Source organism: Prionailurus bengalensis, chromosome D1 (genome assembly GCF_016509475.1).
Source record: "Prionailurus bengalensis isolate Pbe53 chromosome D1, Fcat_Pben_1.1_paternal_pri, whole genome shotgun sequence".
NCBI lineage: Eukaryota > Metazoa > Chordata > Mammalia > Carnivora > Felidae > Prionailurus > Prionailurus bengalensis.
In genome coordinates this window covers 109485446-109512160 of record NC_057346.1, presented here as the reverse complement: position 1 = coordinate 109512160, position 26715 = coordinate 109485446, and the positions used below count along the sequence as shown (strand labels likewise).

At 59.2% G+C, this 26715-nt stretch overlaps 2 protein-coding genes across 4 annotated transcripts; both read right to left on the bottom strand.

Moving 5' to 3' along the window:
• Positions 1 to 1385: 1385 nt before the first annotated feature.
• On the bottom strand, positions 1386 to 17743 carry SART1 (spliceosome associated factor 1, recruiter of U4/U6.U5 tri-snRNP). Of its 2 annotated transcripts, none has more exons than XM_043582575.1 (20): positions 16579 to 17743; positions 15770 to 15827; positions 15343 to 15398; positions 14651 to 14777; positions 14423 to 14528; positions 14096 to 14173; positions 13873 to 13972; positions 13639 to 13781; positions 13343 to 13549; positions 12513 to 12637; positions 12298 to 12431; positions 12047 to 12180; positions 3775 to 3948; positions 3492 to 3602; positions 3107 to 3194; positions 2714 to 2804; positions 2466 to 2601; positions 1841 to 1930; positions 1611 to 1732; positions 1386 to 1470 (listed from the first exon to the last, which is right to left on the bottom strand). In XM_043582575.1, the coding sequence occupies exons 1-20, from the start codon at positions 16889 to 16891 to the stop codon at positions 1452 to 1454; spliced, it is 2412 nt and encodes an 803-aa protein (XP_043438510.1). In that variant the 5' UTR covers positions 16892 to 17743; the 3' UTR covers positions 1386 to 1451. The 2 variants fall into 2 exon arrangements, with proteins under 2 accessions (XP_043438510.1, XP_043438511.1); XM_043582576.1 differs by having other exon boundaries at positions 13343 to 13546.
• A 411-nt stretch (positions 17744 to 18154) lies between these two features.
• LOC122484490 (testis specific 10 interacting protein) lies at positions 18155 to 26357 on the bottom strand. 2 transcript variants are annotated; one of them, XM_043582572.1, is made up of 8 exons: positions 26210 to 26357; positions 25102 to 25235; positions 24318 to 24997; positions 23991 to 24138; positions 21805 to 21972; positions 19336 to 19435; positions 19010 to 19134; positions 18155 to 18304 (listed from the first exon to the last, which is right to left on the bottom strand). In XM_043582572.1, the coding sequence occupies exons 1-8, from the start codon at positions 26336 to 26338 to the stop codon at positions 18196 to 18198; spliced, it is 1593 nt and encodes a 530-aa protein (XP_043438507.1). In that variant the 5' UTR covers positions 26339 to 26357; the 3' UTR covers positions 18155 to 18195. The 2 variants fall into 2 exon arrangements, with proteins under 2 accessions (XP_043438507.1, XP_043438508.1); XM_043582573.1 differs by lacking the exons at positions 18155 to 18304; positions 19336 to 19435 and having other exon boundaries at positions 19015 to 19134; positions 21805 to 21975.
• Positions 26358 to 26715: the final 358 nt, after the last annotated feature.

Below are 26715 nucleotides of genomic sequence, written 5' to 3'. Positions count from 1 at the left end.
TGGCGCTGAGGGGAACCAAGGATGGTGACTCGGGGGGCAGACAGGTAAGAATTCAGCTCACCAGCCTGTGCTCCGAGGACCTACTGCTAACAGCCCAGACTGGCACCTCTTTCCGGTTGCATCGGGATGCCTGGGCCGGCCCTGCCTGAGCTGTTTCCAGCTCCAACAGGGACAGCCTCCTAAGGGACCGCTGCCTACGGAGTGAGGCCTGAGGTCGGCACGGGCCTGGGCCAGGGCGGGAGCCGCACGAGGCACGGTGACCGTGCACACCGCCAGCCGCGTCTCACGAGCTTCTGGGAGAAACGTCCTGACTTCCAAACGCTAGACCCAGCGTTGGCGCCCCGAGCCCGCGGGCGGCCTTCCCCAGGGACCGGAGGGGCAGCCAAGGTGGAAATTCAACCCGGGCGAGACCTCACACGAGGGAGACCACAAGCTCAAAGAAAGCGTGATGTGACCGCTTGCTGGGCTTGTCCGGCAAAACCGTCCCCAAGAGCAATCAGGGCAACTGCGTGTCGCCCGAGCTCACACTTCCTGCGAGACCGTTTGAAACCATCCTTCTCTTCTACTTCGTGTTTGTTGGCCTCAAAAAAAAATCTGTGAACCACCTGGAATGTGTTTGGGCATCGGCGGCAGCAGGACACCAGCTCTCCAACGGGAGCCTCGATTCAGGGCTCTGGTGCGTCCCGTCGTGGCATGTCCAAGCCTCCTTCAGAGCTCACCTCCCTGGGGAACCACACGCGGGACACGTCCCCAAGCAGATGGGGGCGGCACAGGGGCTCGAGGAACGCGGCGTGGAGCCTGACCCACTGGCCCACGCGGTCCCGGGCCCCCGAGGGCAGTGATTCATGTGCCATCAGAGGCTGGAGAGACCAGGGTGACCGAGGCTCTAAAACCACCTCCACTTCTCACCCGACAGCCATCCCTGGCGAGGGTAAGGTGCGACCTTTGACAATCAGCCACGACCTGAACCACCACGCCAGGGGTGGGGGTGGGGGTGGAGGACTGTCCTAGAGGATCTGGACAGTCTCTCCCTCGTCTCTTTATCTGTGTCACTGGATGGCTGGGTCATACCTAGCAGATGTCAGACTCTGAGGCATCTCTGAGGGGTCCTGCTCGCCTCTAAATGCCAGGTGGGTGGGTGGGCAGATGGATGTACGGATGGATGGATGGATGGATGGATGAACTCTTTTAATCCTCACAAGACAGTCTATGAAGCAGAGGTGCTTTGACTGTACAAATGGCAGAACTAAGGCTCAGAGAGATTCGGGGACCGTCCTGAGGTCACACAGCAACCAGAGCCCGCCTGAGGGCAGCGGATGCCCCGCCCAGCACTGCCTGCCCCTCCTCCCAGGTCTAACCCTGGAATCTGCACCATGACGAAGGAGGAAAAAATAAGGAGGGAACTTTATTTAATATTAAAGTCGGGGAGGGGATGGGAAGGGAGATCGGATTCACTTGGTGATGGTGTTCCTGCGGAGAGAAGAGAAGCATGAGGCTGGACACCGGCTCGGGCCTTCCCACTGGTCAGGTGGCCCCCGCCCCGGCCCCGCCCCTGCCCCGCCCCCGCCCCGCCCCTGCCCCGGCCCTGCCCGCCGTGCTTCCCCACTCACGCGTTCATGCTCTTGCCGCTGCCACTGAGCACGATATACGGGGTCTTCTGGGCCTTTTGCTTCTCCTGGAGCAAAGCCACGGTGCCCAGGGGCGTGTCGCTGGAGCTCATCTTCTTCAGGAGCTGCAGGACAGGGGCCAGTCAGCACAGGGCAGGAGTGGGCCCCAGAACACCCATCACCCCAGCACCAGCAGGTGCCGAAGCCACCCCACGTCTCCACGGGCCACCCACCGCCTCCTCGTCCAGCTTCTTCATCCGCCGCTCAGTCTTCATCTTGCCTGAGCCTTTCCCGTGGAAGCGGTGGGACAGCTGCCGGAAAGCCTGGGGACACGGGGCAGGAACCGTGTGAGAGCCGCCTGTGCCCCAGAGGGCAGGGGAGGGGTGGCTGGGACGGGGCTGGGAGGAAGGCAGCGACCTGGCGCCCCCCAGGGGCTCCGCAGAGTCACAGAGACGGACTCGGGGGCCGGAGGTCCCGCGACAGGGACACTGAGGATCCTCAGTGAGACCTGCGTGCGGAGGCTGAGCCGGCCAGGGGCTGGGGCTGGGTGGGCCGTCCAGATTGACGGTGCACCCCGAGGCTGGGCTGGGAGCACGTGGGGAAGAGCGCCAGTGGGGCGGGGGCCTGGACACCAGCCACCAGAAAGGCGGCCCCCAGGGTAGGTCAAGCCACGAGGGGGCAGGCCGGCAACGGGCCCGTGATGGAGCCTGCTGTGCCCCCCAGAGATGGAAACTGAGGCACAGGGGCTCTGACACTTCACCAGCACTCCAGCCAAGACCCCGCGGTGCAGCTCTGCCTCCTCCGGGAAGGGCAGGGGCCCCACCTCTCCGTGACTCAGTCGCCCACAGCCCTGCTCACCTCCTTGGGCGTGAGTTTCCGGCCCGTCTCGTCCACATACTCTATCTTAACGTCGGGTTTGTAGCCGTCCTTCTCCTTGAAGTCCTGGGTGAAGCCTCGGTACTCCTCCCGCCGGCTGTACTTGTCGTCGATGGCCCTGGGTGCGAGACGGGGGGGCCTCAGGGCCAGCACCGCCCACCCCGCCTGAGTTCCCCACAGCCTCCGGCCGGTGACACCCCCATGACCCGCTGCCCAACCGCCCCACTCACATCTTGTCTTCGATGCAGTACACGGCCGACGGCAGGGACTTGTTGGGCGCCTTCACCCGGGCCACCTTCTGCACCGTGGTCTCCAGCAGCCCTGGGGAGAGGCGGTGGTCAGACTCCAGGAGGCCCGCCGGGTCCTCAAGCCAGGGTCTCTCAAGGCCACGGCCTGACCACTTCCACTGCCCCGGTTCTCCCCAGAGATGCCTAGACTTCAGGGGCGAGTGGTGGCTTTGGGGGGGAGGAGGGGGGGTTGGGCAAAGCCATCAAAAATGGGGTGACACGGTGCAGAAAGGCCAGATGCTGCTATGACCGCCCCAGACCTGGGGGCAGGGGGGCAGCTCGCGGGGCCCGGGGAGTGGCTCACCCTGCCACCCCCGCAGGGCTCACAGCCCTCACCTTTGTTCTGACACAGCAGCAGGGCAGCTGCCAGCCCTCTATTCACGATGGGCTCCTCGTCCAGGATGGTGGTGGAGGAGGCAGAGAACTGGGGGGCGGCACACGGGACGAAGGTGGTGAGCGGACCGCGCGGACTCTTCTCACCCCTCACCCCCCACCCTCCCCCCACCGCACACAACCGCGGTCCTTCCGGTGACCGGCCCCACGCCAGACGCCTCGCTGAATCCTCACCACGACCCTGTGAGCATCACAGGCCCCATCGCAGAGGGGGACGGCGGGGCTCTGAGACAACGGGCCACTGCTCCAGGTCCCCCGGCCCCCAACCCCACTGTGCCGTGGGCCCCTGCTCCCCCCCCCATCCCCCGCCTCGCTCCGCGCCCCTCACATCCTGCTGCTGCTTCTCCTCGTCCAGGTTGACGGTGCTCCAGCCGATGTTCTCCTCCCCGTCGGACTCAGAGCCGCCGTTGGCCGAGCGTTCCTCGTCTCGTTCAAAGTCCTGGGGGTCAGGAGGCCAGGGTCAGCCCAGGGAGCCCCAGCCCCTCCCCGCCCCCAGCCTCCTAACCCACCGGGGCCCTGAGGCTCGTTACTGGGGAGCTGACCAGAGTGGGGGGGGCCCAAGCCGGAGCCGAGGGGAGCAGGGGGGAGAGGCAGGCCGCCCGAGGACCCACCATGAGCTCTTCCTGCTCCTCCCGGTTGCCCGCCAGCCCGTAGGTGGGGATCTCTCCCAGCGTGCGGCAGAACTCCGACGTGGCGTTGAACACGATGGCCCCCTTCCGCTCGGGGTCCTCGTCTTCCTCCCAGCCCCGCTGGCGGGCTTCCAGCTTCTTCACAATCTCCACCACCTGGGGGAGGGAGCAGCTGTGGGCAAACCCAGAAGTTTCTGGGGAGGTGCCGTCGAGACCCAGAGGCCGCTCCTATGTCCACAGCGGACCTGGCTGGTCTCTGCTTCCTCCCTGGCTCCCCGTCCGCTCCCCCACTCTGCACCTACACCCATCTCGCTAGGTCACTCCTCTGCCGCAAAGCCATCGATGGCTCCCTTCCGCCCTTTAAATTAACATCCGGAATTCCACACGGCCGTTCTCCAAAGCCCCACAGCCTCACATCTTCCTCTGGGACCGGGGCACCCAGGGCCTCTCAGCCACTCCGCCGCCACCCACCCTTCACCCCACAAACTCCAGTTTCAAACACCTCTTCCAGAACCCTTCCTTGAGCCCACAGGGTGGGGAGACGCGCGTGGAACTCCCACACACTTCTGGCACCCACCGCCCCCCCCCCCCCCCCCCCCCGCACCGCCTGCCTCGCTCCTCCCTCAGGCCACCCTCTGGCCCAGCATGGCCCCAAGGCCCCTCACAACTCCGCTCCCGATGCCACCCTCCGGTCCCCTCCACGCCGCACTCCCATAAGCACCCAGGACCGTCTAGGATCTCCCCTCCTTCCACCCCACACTTTCGTGCTTTGCCCCGACAGCAAGCTCCTCAGAGAAGTTTCCAGTCACCACATCCACTTCCACACCCCTCCCTTCCATCCTGTTTTACTACGTTTATTTTTTTTAACGAATATCACCATAAACATAAAAGGGTCCTGGCACGTGCATGTTTAAAAATAGTAATAACTAAACACACACCCAGGCACCCATGGCCCACTCTCAGATATATCATTAATATCCTTTCAAGCCTGACGGTCTCCTCGCCCCTTTTTGGGCTCATGATTCACTGGCTTTACTCTCCTTTTTAAATAAAGTTTATTTACTTATTTTGAGAGAGAGGGAGAGAGATGGAGACAGCTACCAGGGCAGGGGCAGAGAGAGAGAAAGAGAGAGAAAGAGAGAGAATCCCAAGCAGGCTCTATTAGTGCAGAGCCCGATGGGGGGCTCCAACTCATAAACCACAAGATCATGACCTGAGCCGAAGTCGGACGCTTAGCCAACTGAGCCACCCAGGCGCCCCTCACTAGCTTTTCTTTACGGTTTTACCACACAAGGACCCATCCACAAACAGGGTATTATTTTGTTGTACTTTTTTTTTTTTTTAAAAGTTTATTCTGAGAGAGAAAGAGCGCATAGTAGGGGGAGGGCATAGAGAGAGGGAGACAGAGAATCCCAAGCAGGCTCCATGTGGCCAGCACAGGGCCTGACACGGCTTGATCTCATGGTGTGAGATCATGATCCGAACCAAAATCAAGAGTCAGACACTTAACTGACTGAGCCACCCAGGCGCCCCTGGTTGTGTGTGTTTTGTTTTTTTTTTTTGAGAGAGACAGACAGACAGAGACGGAGGGCGCAAGTGAGCAAGGGGCAGAGAGAGAGACAGAAAGAGAAGCGGGGCTCACTTGAAGCAGGGCTTGTGTTTTACCTAAGTGGGGGGCTCATGTTTTACCCGAAGCAGGGCTTAAGCTCACCCGATATGGGACTCGAACTCACAAACCGTGAGATCGTCGGGACTCGAACTCATGAACCATGAGATCGTGACCTGAGCCGAAGTCAGATGCCTAACGACTGAGCCACCTAGGTGCCCTGGTTGTGTATTTTTTTTTGAATGCTTTATTTTTGAGAAAGCACAAGCGGGGGAGGGGCAGCAGGAGGGGGACAGAGGTTCCGAAGCAGGCTCTGTGCTGACAGCAGCAAGCCCGAGTGGGGCTCGAACTCACGAACTACAAGATCATGGCCTGAGCTGATGTCGGACCCTCAACCTACTGAGCCACCCACGTGCCCCCAGCTGCACGTTTTTAAAACATCATACAATCTGAACCGTGCTGTAGATTCCTCTGTGATTTGCTTTTTTTTTTTTTTTTTAATACGTTTTAAGATTCATCCTGACATGAGCGGCTGTACTTCGTTAGCTTTCACTACAGAATCGTATTCCATGATGTGAACGTACTTAACCTAGGCACCTGGCGCTGCGGACGGCCCTTCTGTCTTTCCACACAGGACGCAGCGACCAGCGACGTGACGCCCGGGCCCCCGGAGCGCGCGGGCAAATGCATGTGAGGATTCTGGCTGCTCCAAACCCTGACACTTGGTCCCGTCAGACTCGGACATTTCTGCCAAACGGCGCGGGCGGGACCCGATCGACGTCCTCGTGGCTCGCCTTTCCTTGACCACGAACGAAGCTGGGCCCCCCTGGGTGTCCTACTGGCTATTTCCCCTTCCGCTTCTGTGAAGTGCCTGCTGGGCTCTTCTGCCTGTTTCCCCGTTTTGCCCGTTTTTGTTGTTCGGATACTCTCGGCACCAACCCTTCTGTGACGGTTACGTGTACGTGGGCAGGGATCTTCTTCTGGCCCATCTTGGACTCCTTGTGACACCTTTTCAAATAACTCCAGTTCTTAATTTCTAAGTAAATATTAAGGTTTTTTTTTTCTCCCCTCATGGTTTACGCTTTACGTTTTTATCGTTTAAAAATCTTTCTCCTGGGGCGCCTGGGTGGCGTAGTCGGTTAAGCGTCCGACTTCAGCCAGGTCACGATCTCGCGGTCCGGGAGTTCGAGCCCCGCGTCGGGCTCTGGGCTGATGGCTCAGAGCCTGGAGCCTGCTTCCGATTCTGTGTCTCCCTCTCTCTCTGCCCCTCCCCCGTTCATGCTGTGTCTCTCTCTGTCCCAAAAATAAATAAACGTTGAAAAAAAAAATTTAAAAATCTTTCTCCTAAAATCATCCAATCACAAAAAAAAAAAAAGAAAAAAAAAAAAAAAAACCTGTGATGCCCCCGACAGGAGGTCCCTAGAGAAGGTCAAAATCACAGGGACAGGAAGTAGGGCGTGGCTGCCTGGGGCCGAGAGATGAGAGTGTTTAATGGGAACGGAGTTTCAGGGTTCCAAGACAGGAAGAGTTCTAGGGATAGACGAAGGAGACGGCTGGCTGCACAACCACGTGAAGGGATTTAACATCACTGAACTGAACATTTAAAAATGGTTAAGGGGCGCCTGGGTGGCTCAGTCGAGCGTCCGACTCTCAATTTTGACTTGGGTCACCATCCCAGGGTCGTGGGATGAAGCCTCAGGTCGGGCTCGGTGCTGAGGGGAGCCTGCTCGGGATGCTCTCTCTCCCGCTGCCCCTCTCCCCCGCGCACTCTCTCTCTAAAATGTATATATATTAATAAAGGCCCAAGTGGCAAATTTTATGTTCTATGTATTTTAATGCAATTAAAAAAAGGAAAAAAAATTTTCTCTGCTACAAAGTCACAAACATAATTTCCTTAACTTTGTTCTGAAATGTCCTATCCGTTAACGCAGCTGTTATGGACTGTGCTGCGTCCCCCCCAAATTCCTATGTTGAAACCCTACCCCCAGTATGACTGTGTTTGGAGACAGGGCCTTTAAGGAGATGGTCATGGTCAGAGGTCATAAGGGTGAGGCCCTAATCCAGCAGGTTGGTATCGTTGTAGAGAGAGAACGACACCCCAAGGACACAGGCACACAGGGAAAAGGCCACGAGAGGCCACGGTGAGAAGACGGCCACCGACAAGCCTCAGGAGCAGCCAAAACTCCCGAACACCCTCCCGAAATTTCAGACTCCAGGACTTTGAGAAATAAATTTCTGTTGCTTAAACTACCTTGTCTGTGGCATTTTGTCACGGCAGCTCTGGCTGCCTAAAACAACAGTGTACCTGTCTTCTTTAATGTCTTTTGAAAACAGACTAGGATCTTCCCCGTACAGATCTTTTTTTTTTCTAATGTTTATTTTTGAGGGAGCCGGAGTGCAAGCGGGGGAGGGGCAGAGAGAGAGGGAGACACAGAATCCGAAACAGGCTCCAGGCTGACAGGCTGAGCTGTCAGCACAGAGCCCGACGTGGGGCTCGAACTCAGGGACCGCGAGATCGTGACCTGAGCCAAAGTCGGACACTTAACCGACTGAGCCCCCCAGGCGCCCCTCCCCTCCAAATCTTACGCATCATTTACTCCTTTTTATTTTGTTGCTATCTTCCTTATCTGTTACCCGTTTAGAAAAGATGGAAAACATCTGTTTAGCAAGCTGTCTGTTGCTTGCCCGTAGTACTTTACCACCTGTAACGCCTTCATAAGCAGTATCTTTTTTTAACATATCTTCTGTCTCTTGCTGGGGGACAGAAACACGACCGGCTGTCCTCTGGTCATCTCGTATCACCAACCTCACTACAGCCTGCCTGATCTGCCCGCATTTCCCACCGAGGCCACGGATGACCTCCGTGCTGCCCAATCCAGAGGTCAGCACTCATCCCGGATACCCTAATCCTCCATAGCATTTGTCACAGATGCCTCCTGTCAAGACCCTCTCGGCACGTGGCTTCCAGGACAAGACCCCGTCCTCCCGGTCAATTCCACCCTCAAGATGCACTCCACACACAGCGGCTTCTCCTGGTCTCCACGGTCCCAAGCGGGCCACCATCCCACCTGGTCTTCCTCCGACAGAACCGCACCGGCTAAACCTACCGCGAGAGCAAGCCCCCGCCTGACGTGGCCTCTGCCCACCTCCTTCCCTGCCACTCTCCCCGTGGCTCACGCCACACGGGCCTCACCCAACTTCCTGAGCGAGCCCAGTCGCTCCTGCCTCAGCGCCTCAGGTACCGGGTGCTCCCTCGCCTCGGAACCGTGCCCTAGGATGTGGCTGAGGCTCACTTCATCTCGTCTCAACCGTCACCTCCTCAGGGAGGCCCTCCCTGACCAGCCGACTGAAAACGGGAGTGCTCCTTTACTCCTGATCTCCCCACCGCCTCGCCTTTTCCTCTCTCTCCTCTCCTCACGGCGGTTCTCACCGCCAGTTGTTCTGCCCTCTCTCATCTCCTCTCACTAGAACAAAAGTTTCACGAGGACAGACACTCCTGTGCTTTCAGCTGCCGTGTTCCCTGCTGGACGCTGGGCGCTTGGCAAGTTACTCGCCGCGGAATGACACTAACATCCCGCGGCACCGTGAACTCTGTGAAGGTGCAGAGAGCAGCTCCGCCTCATTCCCGACGTCCCGCGGGGCGCAGGCCCTGGCGTGTGGGGGGCACCTGCTGCTCCCGGACTCCCGTCACCTCCCGACCTCCTCGCTTTCACTGTGGATTCCAGCACCCAGCTTCCTGCCTTCCCTCTGCTCCTCCTCTCATCTGCACTCTCGGGGACCTCTGCCTCCAAAGGACCCATCCAACCACTACCCCAGAGGTTTCCTGAACTCCTGACCGCTAACAAGCGTTTCCCCGGCCTCTCCCCCCCTACCCTCCCCCGCCAGGGCTCACCCTCCCAGCCCCGGCTTATCATCACCGACATCCACAGCCCCGCCCCGTCTCCTCTCCATCTGCTGCCCCCCATCTTCCCAGCTCACTTACCCTGTAAACCTCAATCCAGTAACCCCCCCACCTCACCAGGACTCCAGCCCCGTCCTCCCACCCGTCGCCCCTCCTGGTGCGTCCGTACCACCCAGCGTGCATTCTGTGCGTCAGCGGGGTCCCTCCTCTGCAAACACGTTACCTTGTCTCTCCCTCGACAAACCCAACCCGGATTCATCCCAGACATCACCTACTTGGCTGACAACACGGAGCACCTGGACGGGCTGCAGAAGCCCTTAAACGCGCAGACCCACTTCCGACTCGCGACCCCTTGTTGCAAACGCGGAGTCTCCGCTCATCTGCCCAGCAGACCGGCTTTTCGCCCTATACCCGACTCCGGGCTCCAACACAGCGCCCCACCTCCCCAAGACCCCGCGTCCACCCCCACCCTCCACCTCCTCGCTGGAAAACAGACCACCAGACGGGGCTCCCTTAACTTCTTCCCCCCACCAGCCACCTGCACCTGCTGTGCCCGCTCCTGCTCTCCCCGAAACAAACCACGATGTGACCTGGCTCCACTCAAAGGCCACCCCGACCAGCACTCCAGGTCCCACCCCTTCCTTGCTCCTTAAGGGTTTGCTCCTGAAAATAGCTCCTCCTTTCTCTTCACTTCTCTGGCTGCCTTGGATCGGCAGCGAGCACACTCGTGAATTGCCGTTACTTAAGAAAACCTTCTGAGAATTTAAAACTGGATTAGACATTGGTTCAAACCCAAAAGGCGATGGGGGCTTAACTGGGAAGTTTTGTCATGGTCTGCTATCAGAGGATTTATGGGATTTTTCCTCCGGGGAAGGTGGGGTCCCCTGAGCCTGGGGTTCAGCAAGTACCGTATGGGATTTTTAAGGGAACACAGCTACGTAGGGCAATGTCCTTATTTTTAGAGACGCCTGCTGAAGTGCCTCGGGGGAAAGAGTCACAGAGTCCGCAACTTACTTTCAGGGATTCAGAAAAAACGGAAAAGAGAAAGCGAGGCGAGAGCACTGTGACAAAATGTTTAAAAATACTGAATTAAGAGGACGTATAAGAAAGCTCATCATGGGGGCGCCTGGGGGGCCCAGTCTTGGTTAAGCGTCCAACTTCAGCTCAGGTCACGATCCCGTGGTTCCCGAGTTTGAGCCCCACGTCGGGCTCTGTGCTGACAGCACAGAGCCTGGAAGCCTGTGTCAAATTCTGTCGCCCTCTCTCTCTGCCCCTCCCCCGTTCTCTCTCTCTCAAAGATAAATAAACATTAAAAGTAATTTAAAATTAAGAAGTTCGTTATGATACTCTTTCAACTGCCCTGCACCTAACTGCTGCGGGGTGCGGCCCACATGTTTACAAACACCCCCAGGTGACTCGGGCTCAGCCCAGGCTGAGAACCATCGGGCCACGTGACTCTGCGCAGTGTCCTTCCAGCCACAAACCCTACGATTCTTAGATCCGATCTGTAAATACTAACGCTATTAACCACTAAGTACAGAAAAAAAAAAAAAAAAAACCCTACTCTCCATCACGCCCCCTTCAGCTACTGCCCATTTCTCTGACCCTCTTTAGGGCAGGGTGGACAAAGTACCGGCCACCACCCGCTGCCACAAATAACGTTTTACTGGGTCGCAGCCATGCCCCGCTGCAACGGCCGAGCGCCTGAGCCCCTGCCCTCCAGTGTTCGTGCGGTCCACCTGCTCCCGCTCCCAAGCTGCCGCCCTCGCTTCCGTGTCTCCTCAGTCTTGTTGACACACTGTGCCGCACCTGACCCGCCTGTCCCTCCTCGAAAGTCCTTCTTGGCTTCTGTGAGCCTCACTCCCGCGGCTCTCCTCGACCTCAGGGGCTGCTGCTTCTCGGATCCCCCCGCAGGAGCTCCCACTGCTGTGCCCCACCGGCTGGGCACGCAGGGCTCCCCGTCCCGGCCTCTCTCTCTCTCGCTCCCTCCAGGAGTGGGAGGGGTAGGATTAAAAGCACAGACTTTGGAGTCAGGCTGTTCAAACCCACGTACCAGTCACGTAACCCTGGGCAACTTGCCTAAGTGAGTCGACAGAGCACGCGAGCGGTGCCCAGACACGTTAGTGCCCGCGGAGGGTCAGCAACGACCGAGGCCATACGGACCACCGGCCCCTCTGCTCAGCTCACACCACCAGGTCCTCAAGAGTCCTAGGCCAATCCCTGCGAGGCTGGCTCCTCGTGTTAAGAAGTCTCAGCTCAGATGCCGCCCCCTGCGAGATCTCCCCCAAACAGGTGATGCAAGACGCCAGCCCCCCAGCCGTCGGCTCCGTCTTCCTGGGTTCGGTCTGCCCGGCTCGAGGCACCACCAGAGTGTGTTCGTGCACGCGTGCCGGCCTCCACCCCCAGCTAGAAACGCAGCTCCGTGAGCACAGGGCCCCTCGCGGTCCCGCTCACCTATGACTCCCCAGCCCTCGGGACGATGCCTTACTCGCGGCAGGCACGCAACACCCAACCACAGAAGGGAGGGAGGCAGGGAAGGCTCCAACCCTACGCCACCTTAGAGCAAAATCGCCGCTCAAACCTAGGGATCTGCTAACGACGTGATGTTAAACAAAAAAGAGGATCCCGGCCGGAGTGCAGGTGCCGTGCTCACGGGGACAGGGCGCCACGGCACACCCGTCCCCGGAGACCCCAGCCCTGGAGAGGCCAGCACCCACCCGCTCCCGCCCAGCCCCGGGGCGCCCTACCTTCTCGCCGCTGTCCCGCAGCTGCTGCAGCTGCCGCAGGCGGCGCCCCTTTTCCAGCTGCTTCTGTAGCTCCAGCTCCGCCTCGTCCTCCTCCAGCGCCTCTGGGGACCCGGCCTGCGCGCCTCCAGCCTCCTCTGGCGGAAACACGGGAGGCCTCTGCTCGAATCATCCCCTTGCCCCAGGGTGCTCGTCCCTGCCCTTGACCGCCCCCCCCCCCCTCCGCCAGCCCCCCGGCCGGCAGGGCACCTCACCCTCATCGCTGATGTCCATGTTCTCCACGCGGGTGTCATCCGACTGCGAGGGCTGAGGCGCCGGCTCCTTCTCCTCCTCCTCCGGGGCCTCCTCGTCTGCCTCAGGCACTCGGCGCCGACCCCGGCCCCGCAATCTGGGGGGAGAGGCCTCTCGAGTGAGCACGGGCCCCTGGGCCAGGCCAGCCCCCACCCCGCACCCCTCTTTCCAAGCGCACCTGGAACCAAAGTCCCCGTCTTGAGTCTGGTCCCCAAGAGGCAATAAGTCATCGGCCCGCACGACCACCTCCTTCTCTTTCTTGCGGATCTTCTTCACCCTCCGTTTGGTTTTTTTAAAGGTCACCTAAGGGGAGGAGAGGCGACACCTGAGACGGGGAAGGCGGGCGGCCACGAGCCCCCGAGAACGAACACCTCCTTAGTGCTCCTCCGTGCCAGCCTCTGTCCTAAGCGCTTCCCGCGCACAGACAACACATGAGGGAGGTGGGACTTCGTCCCACCTGTGAGATGACGAGAACTGAGGACAGAGAGTCTGCGTTCCTTGCCTCCGGTTGCCCAGCTGAGAGGGACAGCCAGGATGGCGAACCTCGTTCTCGTGGCTCAGGGGGGTCCTGCTCTGAATCACGTGGCCAAGCAGTTCACCGAGCCCGGCGTCCACCTCTGCGTTCACCATCCTCCCAAACGCCAACTCCCCACACGGCTGTGAACTTACACTCACCCACGCTGTCACTAACCCTCGCAGTGGCCCTCAAGACGGGGGCTCCTGCCATTCCCATTCCAGACGGGGAGCCTCGGCCTCACGGTGAAACGACTCACCCAAAGCACGAGCTGGCTGGGTGGCAGAACCTGAACACGAACCCAGGACCATCTGTCTCAACGGTCCCCGTTCTGCTGGCAGCCCCTGGCTCCCTGCAACACCGCCCTGCTTACCCATGAGGGCCAAGGCCCTCACACTCGGTCCCCCACCGCTCATCTGGCCGCACGGGACCCGGGAGGAGGGGGAGGAGGCCCCACCCCATCACGAGCCGTGGCCGGAGGGCTCGGGGCTCACCATCTCCTCGGGTGTGAGGTACTCGGAGGCGAGCCGCGGCCCGACTGTGCTCAGGGACTGAGCCTGTAGCCGCAGCTTGGCCCGGATCTCCTCCAGCTCCCGTTCCCGCAAGCCGTCGGCCGTGCCGCCCTGCTCCAAGCGGAAAGAGTGCGGCCGCTCGCCCTCGAGCTCCTCGTCGTACTTGGACAGGATGGAGCGGGGCTTCTGCTGCAGGACAAGAGGGACAGGTCGGGATCCGGCCTGTTCCCGAAAAGCCCCAGCGCCCCCACCTCACAGCCCCGTGCTGCCCGGCCTGCCTGGGCCAAGCCGTCCACGCTCTCTTCCTCCGCGTACGGCAGGTAGTCGGGCTTCTTCTTCCGTAGCTCCACGTTTTTCTCTGCCCGCTCCTTATCCACTAGGTTCACGTTCACCAGGACATCCTCCTCCTCCTGCAGCACGCCTGCGGACAGGGCAGGAGCAGCGGCCACTCACGTCTGCCCTCAACTCAGCAGTGCCTACGTCCCCAACCAGAGCACCCGAGCTCAACCCACCTTTGTCCTTGAGGGTGAGGATCACAGTCTCCCCCTCTCGGAAGGAATCGATAGCGTGCTCCACGGTGAGGCCCTGGAGGTCCCGGGCACTGTACAGGTCCTACAAGGCAGAGGGGACGTCCAGACAAGTCAGGAGCCCGGACTCCCCGAGCCCCGGGACCCCAGCACTAAGGACAGCGGTGCGTCCACCCCTCCCAGCCCTCGGCCGCTGCAGCGGCCTTACCTGCCGCCTCTGCCCAAACTCCTCCTCCACCAGAGTGCTGACACCAAACTCTTGGTCCATCTCCTCCAGCAGTTTGGCCTATGGGATGGGAGGGGGGTGACCTATGACCTCACGCCATTCGGCATCACTGGAAGACACGTGGGACTTTACCAGGTGGGAGTGCAGAAAAAGCAGGCCATTGCAGGGAATCCAGAGCAGACGGCATTGACCGTGGGCCTCCTACCTCTCTGAGCCCGGTCACCTCCCAAGAACAAGCCTCCTGCCTCACCAGCCGGTCGGGCTGCCAGAGGCCCTGAGTGACCGCCCCCAGCTTCCCCGGGCGCTCACCCTCTTCTCCGCCAAGTCCTTCTCCTTCTGAAGCTGCCGGCTCCGCTCAATCCAGGCCGCGGTGTCGTCCAGCCACGGGTCATCCTCCCCCAGTGTCTTTATCTTCCTGAAGAGGAAAGAAAGTGGCCTTCTGGAGAACCCCTTTCCTGCTCCCCCCACCTGACTCAAGAGCTCCCTGGCAGCCTCCTCAGGTCCTTCCCTTGTCCACCCCGGCAGGGACCCCCTCACCCCAGCTTCTGGTTCAGGAGGCGCTTTTCTTTGGCGGCTGCCAGCTTCTCCCGTAGCTCCTCTCGCTGTCTCAAGGCCATGGGATTGATGACATCGGCTGCCACGGGCTCCTCCTTGGTGCCCGCCTCTGGAAGGGGGGCCCAGACGTGAGGCTATGCCTGCCCGTGGCTGGTGGGGAGAGGAGGGAGCCACTCACCCTGCCCCCTTCCAGCTCAGGGGGCCAGAAGGGGCCAGGAGAGGGGAGATCGAACCCTTCACCTGCCTCCTCCCACTACATCCCCACACTTCCGTGTCACCCCGCAACGCATGATGGGACCCTCCACGCCTTACAAGCCCCCCAAGTCATGCTTTAAAAAACAAACACACCTGACACGTGCACAGCTCAGGTCAGTTTGTAGCAGCTACGCATGTGTCTCAGCCTGGTTGATGCTGCCTCACAGCACAAGGCTAGCACGTGATGCTAGCCATTTGAACTTAAAGAATAAGCTGATTCCCAAACCCCCATGACCACTGTAGGGAGAAGCCTCATGTCTATTGGCAACTATGTACGCGCGCACACACACACACACACGGACAGCGCCACTAAATGGAGCTGAACCTGTGCCATCACCCCACCCTCCTCAGAGACCCCTTCAGATGGTCCTTTTCACCAAAATGCCCTCCCTCACCCCCATCCTCAGCCCCACACTCACCCTTCTTGACAGCGTTGACCTCCAAGGGTTTCAGCCCCAACTTTGCCCGGAGTTTACTGAGGGCAAGAGATGCAACTGTTAGGAGCCGTCAACGAAACAGGTGCACGGAAGGCATTTCAGGACAGACGGGGTTGAGAACAGGATGAGACTGAGAGATCACGAGGGTCCCCACAACAGGACCTGACCCAGGCAGCCTAGGACAGTGGGAAGGACACTGGCCTCCAATATGGGGAACACAGGCACCAGGCCTGGCCTGCCCCTTAACCAGCGGGCCATCCTTCCTCTCAGGCCTTAGCGTCCTCTTCTGTAACTCAGATGGTCATACGGCACTTGTGATTTCAGTGAGAATGCTTTAGTGTGGGAAAGGCCACCCCCAAGAAGCTGTCCCAGAAAACAAAAGCAGAAACATACGGGAGACGGAACTTACTTGGTCTCCTCGATGCTGAGTGACGAGGCATCTCCTGAGCTCGTTTTGGAGCCGGCGGCTAGAACAAGAAGAAGCCTGGCTCAGGTGCCGAACACAGGCCCAAAGATGAGGGCCTCTTCCAAACTCCTCCATTTCAGGAGACGACACAACCACCCACCTAGCTGCTCCAACCAAAACTCAAGGAGTCATCTTCATGTCCTTCCTCTTCCCACCCTCATCCAAGTGCTAAGATGTCTTAAATTCCTTCCGCAAAACACGATTTCGATCTGTTCGGGTCTCTCCATCCTGCTACTGCCTCGGTGCAGACCACTCTCAGCCCTCACGTGGCCTCCACTCTTGACTACTCTTGAGCCAGTTCTCAATGCGGTGACACTAACAACACGATCAACTCACTCCTCGGCTCAAATCTACGGCTCCCGACCACCCTCAAGACAAAACCCAAATTTCTACGGGGTCCTTTGCGTTCAGACCCGTTTCTTATCCCTGCTATGAGCCCTGCACGATCTGCTCAATACCAGATTTCTTCCTGTCTCTACACACGCTGGGACTACTTCATTCATCCGTCCACTCAACACATTTACTGAGGGCCTGGGGCGTGCCAACTGCAAGGAAAACAAAATCTGTGCCCTCGCGGAGCGCAGTGGAGGGAGACAACCCTCAACCCCAAAAAACCACAGAAGGCCCTTTAATGAGTGCCGACGAAGACAGCCTGGGGGTGCCCAGGTCCAGAGTACTCGGCCTGCACACACCCAGGCCCTCCCGCTCCGGGGCCCCGGGTACGCCCCGCCCCCACGGGCCACGCCCCTCACCGGCCTCGTAGCCGTCATCGCGCTTCTCCCGCTTCACGCGCCGCTCGGAGGGCTCTGCCTGGCTGCGCTCCCGCCCGTGCGCGCCGCTGCGGGCCTCGACCTCGGCCCCGCGCCGCCCGCTCCCGCGCTCGCCCCCACGCTCCCGGCTCCGCTTCCGTCGTTCGCCGCCGCTACTGCCGCCGCCGCCGCTCCGGTGCTTGTGTTTTTTGTGCTCCCGGTGCCGCGGCGGCTGCTCGGTGGCGCCTCCGGTGCTGGCCGCCGCCGTCGTCCCGGCCGCCTCCTTCTCCCCGCGATGCTTCTTCGACGACCCCATGGTGGCACGTCCGCCCCGAGCCCGGCCGCCGCCGAGGCCCGACGATGCAAAATGGGAACACTTCCGGGTCGCCCGGCAGCCGCCGTCGTGTTGCCGGAAACCAAGAGCGGCCGCTTCCGTCGTTCGCGCCGGAGCCTGCCCCAGAGGTTCATGGGAAGGCTGGGATCGGAGCCCAGCGGCGCAAGAGCGGCCGCGTCGGTGGGGGTGGCGGTCTTTAAGCTGGTAGCCTGACTGCGCATGCGCTCCGGGGGTTGCGTCGACCGGATGTGGTGGTTACGGGTCTCCGCTGGAAGCGCTCTACGCCCGGCACCCGGGAGCTGGAAGCGCCCGCCCGGCACCGGACGTTCCGTGTCATAGGGACTTGCTGTGGACGGCGTCCGGCGCTTCTTGGGCGTCCTCCTAGTGGACTCCCCAGGGTCCTGGCTCCATCGGGTGTCGGACAGCGCAGCATGGTCTCCTGACACCCGTGGCTCCACGGTCCAGCCGCCAAGTCCCTGCAACCAGTATGGTCAGCAGACGCCGCCTTCCCACGAGCCTTGGATTGGGCTTTTTAACCTGTACTCTGGAACCCCCTAAAACTGAGTGTAGAATTTCGGCACATCTGTGTATGTGAGCACCCCCCCCCCCACCTTGGAGGGCGTCTCACTTGAAATTAAGTTAAAAGCCCAATTGGGGCGCCTGGGTGGCTCAGTCGGTTGAGCGTCTGAGTCTCCGACCCTCGGCTTCGGCTGGGGTCGTGATCTCAAGGTTCCTGAGTTCCTGCACTGGCAGTGCAGAGCCTGCTTGGGATTCTCTCTCTGCCGCTACCCTGCTCGCGCATGTCCCCTCTCTCAATAAATAAACTTAAAAAAAAAAAAAGGCTCAATTCACATAATCCCTCCTCACACTCCCACCACCCCACAGTTGCTCCGTCTGGCCTGTTATGGTGTGATGTACCCCATTAAAGGTCCAACCCCTACCCCCCACCACCACCCCCCCACCCCACACACGCACCAGGAGTTCTCAAAAGCCAGATCCTATTCACTCTTGAGTTCCTAAGACCCAGCATAGATGGAAATGGGGGTGGAGGAGCCGCAGCTGTTGCCCTATGCGACGACCCACTCGGGAGCAGAGGCAGGGCTGTGTGTGCTGGGCGGGAGCAGCTCCTGGGCGGCAGCCAGAGCTCCTGGGTGATGGGACAAGCTAAGCCTGCTGCCTACCCACTTGCCACCTCCTACTCCCAACCTGCAGCCTCTTCCCAGCACCACCAGAAATTACACAGTGTGTTTCCATAAAGCTTTTAATCATTATCTTAGGAGCTGGGCTCAGTCTGGGCTTGGAGTGGAGTGCCTGTTGGGCTGGCTTCCAGTGGGTTCTGCTTTTGGGGGGCTTTCAGAAGAGTGCTCCATCCTTACCCCCATTGACCTGTGGCTCCTTAAAGGTGAAGACATAGGTAGAGACCATGGGTTTCTAGCTCCCCACCCCCATGCCCAAGGAGAGAGGGGAATGGCCATTATTGACATGTGGGTTCAAATCTGGCTCCTATGCTGTGAGCCCCCGAGCGAGTGATTTCCCCTCCTGAAGCCTCAGTGTCCTTATGCATGGGCCTCATAATCCCTGCTGTGCATCACCTTGTTCTAAAGCACAAGGGACAGTATACAGGGGGTGACTTGTGGGGCCCCACCCCACAATGGGGTCTTGATGTGTGGCCACTCATTTGGCCACAGATTCCCAGCCCGGCTCTGCTGCTTATTTGCTCCTGTGTCTTTGGACAGGACCCTGCCCCTCAGGTCCTTAGTTTCTTTACTGGGATCTGGAGAACATCACCCCTGTCCTGCCTTCCTCCGGTGACCTGGGGGACAGGGCCTAGGGAAGGACCGATTGACTGCTAGAGCTAGGCAGTGTCCTTCAGGCCGAGGGGTTGGGCCACCAGGACTTAGATCCAGGGCGGATCAACATGGCCGCTGGTGAGTTTTCTCAGCTTCTTCCCAGATGGTCCAGCCCAGGCTGGAGATGGGCAGGGCCACAGCTAGGGGAGACCCTGTAGGGCCCAGAGTACTGGCGGTGCCCCCCCCCCCCCGCTTCCCTTCTCCCTGTAGCTGGGCAGAGCCAGTTCCTTGGCTAGCTAGACGGCCTCACCTGGGTTTCCCGGAGGCGCCCTCTGGGTTCCCCTTTCCTGCTTCAGCCAGTAGCTGCTCCTCATCCAGTCCCAGTGCTGACAGCACCTGGGAGAAGCGCCGGGTCACCGCGAGCCGGGCGTTGGCCTGAAGAAAGAGAAGCGTTCCTGCTCTGCAGGCTGCCGGGGACGGGTGGTGCCGCGTGTGAAGGTCCCAGGGCTTCCGGATGGGCGGTGGCCCCGGGGTCCTGTCTAAGGGGGCCCACTCTCACTTACATCCCTACGCACTCAGCCAATGAGAAGCGCTGCTCTCGGGGAGGCTGATGCTCGTCCAGGGGCTAGGCCTCACCTGCATGGCCTGCTGGAACAGGTAGGGCCGGGCCTGCACCCTGTGCTGAATGCCCTGCAGCTCTGCCTGGTACTGAGCAAAGCGCTGTCGCTCCTGGCGCCTGCAGGGAGACGGACCTGTGGGCAGCCAGCCGCGAGCACAACCCATCCCCGGTCCTGAGTCCACTCCTCCTCGCTAGGGACGTGACGTCCTCCCCGCCCTTACCTTGCAAAGCCATTTCATTCCCAGCCTCGCCCCGGGTTCCTCCTGAGGTCAGTGGGGTGGAAATTATTTGCTCCATTTTACCCATGAGGAGCCGGAGGCCCAGGGGGGGTGAGGGACTTGTCCAAGGTCGCACAGCTGGGAAGTGAGAGACTGAGCCCCGAGCCCAAGTCTGCATGCAGGCTGTGCAGCCGGGAGCTCATCTAGCATCCCGGCCACCCCCAGGCGGAGGGACCAGCTCCGGCTTCGGAGCAACTGGGCATCAGCTTGCAGGGCCTCTCCCCTCCCTGCGTTTTTATAAGCACGCGGCTTGGAAAATGGGAGGGAGGAACAAAAGAAATATGTTGCAGATGACAGACTGCATCCCGAAAATACCAGGATTGCACGGGGGAAGCACAAATCCATTTACAAAAACCCAGTCTGCGCACTTGTCTGAAATGTGTCTGCTCTTCAAGCCGGGTATCCTGGCAGCAGGAGGGGCCCCCTGGCTGTACTAACACCCGAGAGCAGGAATCCTGCGAAGCACGCAGGAGAGGTCTCGGGAATTGGTGGCAGCACCCACACACAGGACGGGAGGGGAGAGGCAGACAAGACCCCAGGACCCACTTGGGACCTCTAGCAAATGTGCCGGGGCCCCGTGGAAGAACCCTGCCTGGCACGGCCAGGATCTTTGGCTATGTGCCAGGGAAGGAAGCTTCCTCCATTCGAGAAGAAGAGATGAATTTGAAAACCCTTGGCCAGGAACAGGAGTTATTGCAAGATGGAGTCTTCGGCATTCAAGAGGTCATTTCAGCAGCTACAGAAGGCGGGGGTGGGGAGCGCCAGCTTGCGTTTGGTCTCTGTGTCGCCTGTGAGGTCTTGCATGTTTTTCCTGCTTGATTCTTGAGGCTGTTCGTTAGAATGGAGAGGAAGTCCACATCTTGGAGCCCCAGGCAGAAAGGAAGCCTTGGGAGTGGATGTCAGCCCTGTCCAGCATCTGGGAAGGAAAGGAAGTCACATAGCCTCCCTACCACCGGGTGACCTTAGTTGAGCCAGCTTCTCCTGCGCAGGGCAGAGTCTTTGCGGCTCGGAGAGAGCAAACTTCACGGGCTGTAAGGGCCGAGAGAGCCCCTGGCATATATCTGCTCTCAAGTAGAAAATAAAAGGTGTGCGGGAAACACTTCTCTCACTGACATCCGTCCCTTGGAGTTCTGAACTTTAGGCTTCCCGCCTTATTTAAAAAACAATGAACTTGAGGTCTGGCGCGGAGAAGGCCTCTCCTCCATCACTGGCCAAGGATTCCTTTAAAACACCCTCGACTTCTTAGAGTCCCGGTTTCCTCATCTTCGAAACTGGGGATGATAAGACTGAGCCTCAAAGAGTAGGTGATCAGAACCCCACTGAGTCCTTGGTGGGTCGCTGCAGGACAGAGACCTTCTGGTCTCTCCGCAGCACTCCACTCAACCTTGACCTAGCCCTTCTCCCAGGATGAAAGGAGATGAGTTGTGGAAAGATCTACCCTGCTGCCAGGTGCACCCAGCAGGTGCTCAATGTCAACGGCCCTGGTGGCCATATTTATTTGTGTTCTCTGTTTCACTTTATCTGCAGATTGGGTATCCGAGCGCTCCGGGACCACGTAGCAGCGCGACTCAATGGCTGCCCAAGTTGGAATCCTAGCTGTGCAGCTCACTTGTGACCTTTGGCCAATTATTCAAGCTCCCTGAGCTCAGTTTCCTCCTCTGTCGAATTATCGTTCTGATGCTAATGCCCCCTTCATGGTCCTGTTATGAGTCTAAAAAACTTTTAAATACTCATCTGCCCGTTTCTTTTTAAGCGTGAAAATATAGGGAGAGAATGAAACAGATGACTCTTCACCCGATGGCAAAGAACGGTTGTCCCCAGGAGTGAGATCCCAGGCTCTCTTTATGTGCCATGGTAACTATTCCGGTAATGGCGCAGTTTTTTTGTAAGAAGCATCCCTGGCTTTTGAAATCGGAAAAGATTAGAACGAGTGGGAATGCAGGCAGAACGTTTTAACCGTGAACTTTTGCCAGCTGCCGGGATTGGTCTTATTAGCCGGTGACCTCGCCTCAGCTCCTCCTCCGCCAGTGCCTCGGCGTCTTCACGGGTAAAGCGTGGCCAAGTGGCCTGGAAGATGGTTGTGGAGACTCAGCCCTGAGGGGAGGGGAGGTCTGCATCTCCTCTGTCCTTCGTCTGACATCTGACATCTCTCGCGCTGCCTCCCCTGCCCTCTCCCCACCAGCCCCTCCCCGGCGCCAGGCTTCCTACCTCAGCTCCTCCAGCTTGCACTGGGTGGCGCCCGGCCCCCGGCTCCCTCTGGGCGCATAGGCCGCCAGGCAGCGAGCCACCTGCTGCTGTACCCGCTGCTCCCGGGCCCTCCGCAGCTCGGCCCGCTGCAACTCCTCCTGCTGCTGCCGCTCCCAGGCCTGCAACAGGCTTCTTGGGAGGGGGGAGGGAGAGAAGAAGGTGGGAGAAGTCTGGGGGGAGCAGCAGTCTCGTGGAGACCAGGAGCAGGCCGAGGGGTGTGGGGGCCTGAGGGAGGGATTGCAGGAGCCCAGAGAGCCAAAGGCCCGGGGGAATGGCGTTCGTCATGGAAGCGTGCCATGATGAGGGCCGCATCTGGCCCACCTCGGGGCCTTTGGCTACTCTTCCTGGAGGCCTCGTCCCGCTCCAGCCAGCTGTATGCCCCGACGGTGGACATCCTCCGCCCTGTGGGGCTTGGTGCACCTGTGACCCCACGTGTATTGCTAACCTCCCCTCGCAGAGCAGCTCTCCTTGAGGGCAGGGGCCAGCTCTTGTTCTCCCTGACCCCCATCTCTGGCAGGAACTAGGTTAATGCCTTTGGGTTTGAGGGACAGACAGATAGACGAACGGATGGGAAACAGAAACAAATTGGTGATGGGATCAATGGGTGGATGACCGGATGGATGGATGGTGTGGACGGTTGAATAGACAACATCTAGAGCCATGTGGAACATTCTTCCCCCAGCTCTTATGGCCAGTTCCCTCTTGTCAATTGGGTCCTTGTTCAAAAGTCAGAGAGAAGGAGAGTCCCTGACCACCCCTTCCTCTAGCTATGCATCTTGTTCATTTCTTCATTAATTATCCTTCTTTCCAAGGAGAATGTAAGCCTCACGAGAGCAGGGTTCCTTATCTCTCCTCTTCACCACCCGTGTCTCCCCAGCACCTAGGACAGTTCTTAACCTAACTAGAAACTCAGTGTTGGTGACTTCACGCATAATTCAATCATGGTTGGACTAATAAAAGGGAAGATGCGGTCACTCACTCAGCACGTATTTATTGAGCACCAGCTGGTGCCAGGTCCTGTGTAGGGGCACCAGAGAGACCGTGATCAATAAGATCTGGTACCTGTCCTCAGGGAGCTCTGTACACGGGGATAGACAGGTACCCCAGGACCCCAATGCAATGCCGCGTGGCAAAAGCTATGGCGGAGGCAAGCACAGGGGAGAGCTTCCTAGAGGGTGTCTGACTTGGAAGTTGAAAGATGCATCCGAGTTACCTAGGTGAATGAGGAAGAGGGGCAGTCCCGGTAGAGAAGGGAGGGAGAGCATGGGGCATTCTAGCACTCTGACTGGCTGGCATGGGAGACAGGAGCCTCCTTACCAAGAAATCTGGGCTTTGTCCTAAGCACACTGGGAAGCATGGGAAGCAAGCAGGGGATGGCAGCAAGAATTGGAGGGTGCTATTAATGTGCTGAGTGGATTCTCACCTGCCACTTCTAACCAGTCACCAAGACCTGCCGAGCCAGCCCCCAAATATCTCTTAAATGGATCCCCCCGTCTCCATTCACATGACCACCTGGTTTATGCCCTTAGCATCCCTCACCTAGACAATGCAACAGTGCCCCCTTTCCAGGCTTTCCCCCTCTGTTCCCATTGTCCTTTGTTTAAGCCCCAAGTATAGCGATTGTCTAACTCTACTGCCCTCATTGCTGTCTTGCCCATCCGTCTCCTTTTCCAACAGACCTTGAGCTTCTTAGGGCTAGGACCAAGTCTTTTTATCTTTACATCCTGAGGACCCATGAGTAGATACTCAATATATGTTGCATTAATCACTTAGTTAATAGATTCATTGATGGATAGAAGATGGGAAATGAATGAAAAGTAGTTTGTATCGATAGATAGCTGGCCAAGAAGACAGAGATGGATGGATGGGTGGGATGGATGGGAGGGAGGACGGGTGGGGGGTGGATGGATGGATGGATGGATGGAGGGGAGAGAGGACGGGGGGGTGGATGGGGGGGGTGGATGGATGGATGGGAGGGAGGACAGGTGGGTGGGTGGATAGATCCAAAGAAGATTGGATGATCAGAAGATTGGAGAATGGATAAATGAAGGAATGAATGAGACGATGAATGATTCAATGTCTCTAGAGAACTGGCTCTTCTCTACTTCCTGTCCTTTCTGCCCACCCTCCTTTTTCTTCCACCTTACCTGGTGGCCTCCTGTCGTTTGTGGAAGGTACGGTTAGGAAAGTTGGCAAACTGGAAAGTCTCTTCATCTCCCAAGGCATAGGTCTTCCCACTCCGGTTGGAGGCCTGCACAGCAGCCCGCAAAGCCTTCCAGGGCTGCTTTTCAGGGCCTGTCCACAACGGGACAAGTTAGAGAGTAGCCCCCCTCCCAGCCCATCGGGTGATCCTGCCTAGTATGTGGAGCACAGCACAGCCCTGTCTGAACTGCTGGCCCAGGGTGCCGGCTCCCCAACCTGTCTCCCCGCTGTGTAGTTTCCTGGGGGATCCAAACGTTGAAGTCCACACTCACCGCCGTCCAACTCTTGCTGTAACTGCCTCTGCAGCTTCTCCAGCTCCTTGGCCCTTGACTTCCTCGTCTGCGGCCCTCGAAGGTTGGAGCTGCTCGCCTTGCGCTGTAGGTCACCCTCATCCAAGGCCTCCTCGCCAGAGTTCTGCCCCTTTCTCTGCGAACCAGCCCTCCTTCTATGGGGGGCCCTGTGCGCCCCCTCCTCAGCTTCCTCTGTCACCCCTGCAAACCGCTCCTCTTCCCAGATCGACCCCCTCTTGAGGAGCTGGGACAGTTCTCCAGGGCTCATACCCCTCTCGACCTCCTCAGCACCCAGGGCTTCCGGCTCAGCGCCCTCCTCAGACTCTGATCCTGAGCCTGACCTCTTCCCAGGTGGCTGGAGGTCACACTCACTGGAGGCCTCCAGTTCTTGGCTCCCCCCTTTGCCAGAAGGGGTAGGGACGCCGTCCCAGGCCCTGAGCTGCTGGCTCCTCTCCAGGTTTGGCACCTCTGTCTTCCAGCAGAAGCCGTGGGCATCTGGGAGGGTGGCTGTGGACTTGAGCCTGGCCTTGTGCTGGGTGACGGCTCGGGGCAAGGGCGGGGCTTGGTGGCCAGGCCGAAGCAGGGCCCGACCATCAGTGAGGAAGCTCTCCCAGGCCCACTGGAAGGGAAAGGAGGGTTTCCGAGGAGCAGAAGGGATGAGACTGAGGAAGGAAAGGACAGGGAGCAGGGGTCAAGGTCAGGATGCCGGCCCCCCTATGGGGCCTGACACCCAACACCCCACCCAGCCGGTCGCACAGCTGCTTACTCTTCAGCCTCAGCAGGGCTATGCCCTTTCTTGTTCCGGGCCTTGGGTCTGTGGTCCTTCTTTGCCGTCTGCCCAGCACTCCGAGACCTCGGCTGCTGGCCCTGAATTACACCATCACCGCTCCCAAGCCTCCCCTGAGTGGAGACAGGAGAGGAGGCCCAGCTCCAAGCAGGCTCCTGGACCACCTCACACCTCCCTCAGGGGATCTCCCTCTTCTGTGCACCCCGAGTGGCCCCCTGGACTTTTTTTTTTTTAATGTTTATTTTTGAGAGAGAAAGAAACAGACTGCGAGTGGGGGACGGGCAGAAAGAGAGAGACACACACAGAATCCGAAGCAGGCTTCAGGCACTGAGCCGTCAGCACAGAGCCTGACGTGGGGCTCGAACCCACGAACCACGAGATCATGACCTGAGCCGAAGTTGGACGCTTAAACAACGGAGCCACCCAGGCACCCCCTGGACTCTTGTTACCAGTATCACCGACTGATCGCCATCTCAGTGTTTAGTATTCAAATAGCAACCACTGCTCCTTACTGAGTACCTGCCAGCTGCTCAGGATTTTCTCTCAGTAACTCATTTAACCTTCCCGGGGACCCTATATTCCACTATTACCCCTATCCTGCAGGTGAGAACACTCAGCCTCAGAGAGGAGAAATCACTTGACTTAGGTCACCCAGCGGGTAAGCGGAGCCAGGACCTGATCATGTTGAGTCTGTCCCCAGAGCCCAGATCTGTCATCACGTGCAGCGCTGCCTCTGGGCCCCGGGCAGCTCTTCTGAATGGCCCCATGGGGTCCTGGACTTGCGGAGTCAAGGTGGAGGAAACTCATGATCTTTCCCAAAACCCTCCTCCTCCTGCAGTGTTCCCCAAATCACTCCACCAGAAGGCTGGGAGTCATCCCTGGGTGTCTTCCTCATCTTCACCCTGGACGACTTAGGCCTCCCTAGGGTCCCTGTCCCCTTCCCCTCCCCCCCGCCCCGGTCTCTCACCTGGGCCTCGGCTCAATCTCATGGCTTCTCCAGGGCCTCCCTCAGCCCTGGCCTATGTGGACCCCAGGCAGCCAGCCTGCCTCCAGGCAGTTGGAAGTCCTCCCACAGGGCCTCCCTCACCTGCTCAGCCTGGGGGATGTCCGACAGAAACTTGAGCAGCCCTGTGGTCGTCACTGGAGCCTGGAGCCGCGTGTCCCGCCCTGGTCTCCCCGAAGTAGTCCTGATCAGCTGTTGGTGGGTGTTTCGCATGTTGGTGTCCTGCCCATCCCCCACCCCCATCTGCCTGCCTTGGAACTGCCCTCCCCACCATCTCTATGGCAACCAGTCCTCAGCCAGTCTCAAGGGCTCTGGCAAAAAGCAGGCCAGGAAGGGTCAGTCAGGGTATGTGAGGCCAACTTCCTTCCAGGAGGGAAAGTATAGGATGCTGAGGAATGATCCGGGGCTGGGGGGTCCTGGGACCCAGGGCCAAGCCCTGCCCCTGTGGGACTCTTTGTTGACCTGCTGTAAGTCCCCTGCCCTCGCTCAGCCTGTGTTTTCCCATCTGGCTGTGAAAAGGACCTCAAGACCATTTGGGAGGGTCCTCACATCCTATGAAGATGGCCGGGCGGCGCCTGAGGTGGGCCCTC

Bases quoted from the DNA above. Each gene is read 5' to 3' on its own strand.
- LOC122484490 (XM_043582572.1), bottom strand. From the start codon at position 26,338: ATGCGAAACACCCACCAACAGCTGATCAGGACTACTTCGGGGAGACCA. The intron at 24,139-24,317 runs GTGAGTGTGGAC...CGTTGTGGACAG, and splicing joins ACAGCAAGAGTTGGACGGCG to GCCCTGAAAAGCAGCCCTGG. The intron at 21,973-23,990 runs GTAAGGTGGAAG...CCTCCCAAGAAG, and splicing joins AAACGACAGGAGGCCACCAG to CCTGTTGCAGGCCTGGGAGC.
- SART1 (XM_043582575.1), bottom strand. From the start codon at position 16,891: ATGGGGTCGTCGAAGAAGCATCGCGGGGAGAAGGAGGCGGCCGGGACG. The intron at 3,949-12,046 runs GTAGGGCGCCCC...TCCCTCCCCCAG, and splicing joins TGCGGGACAGCGGCGAGAAG to GTGGTGGAGATTGTGAAGAA. The intron at 3,195-3,491 runs GTGAGGGGCGCG...GCCGCCCCCCAG, and splicing joins AGGAGAAGCAGCAGCAGGAT to TTCTCTGCCTCCTCCACCAC.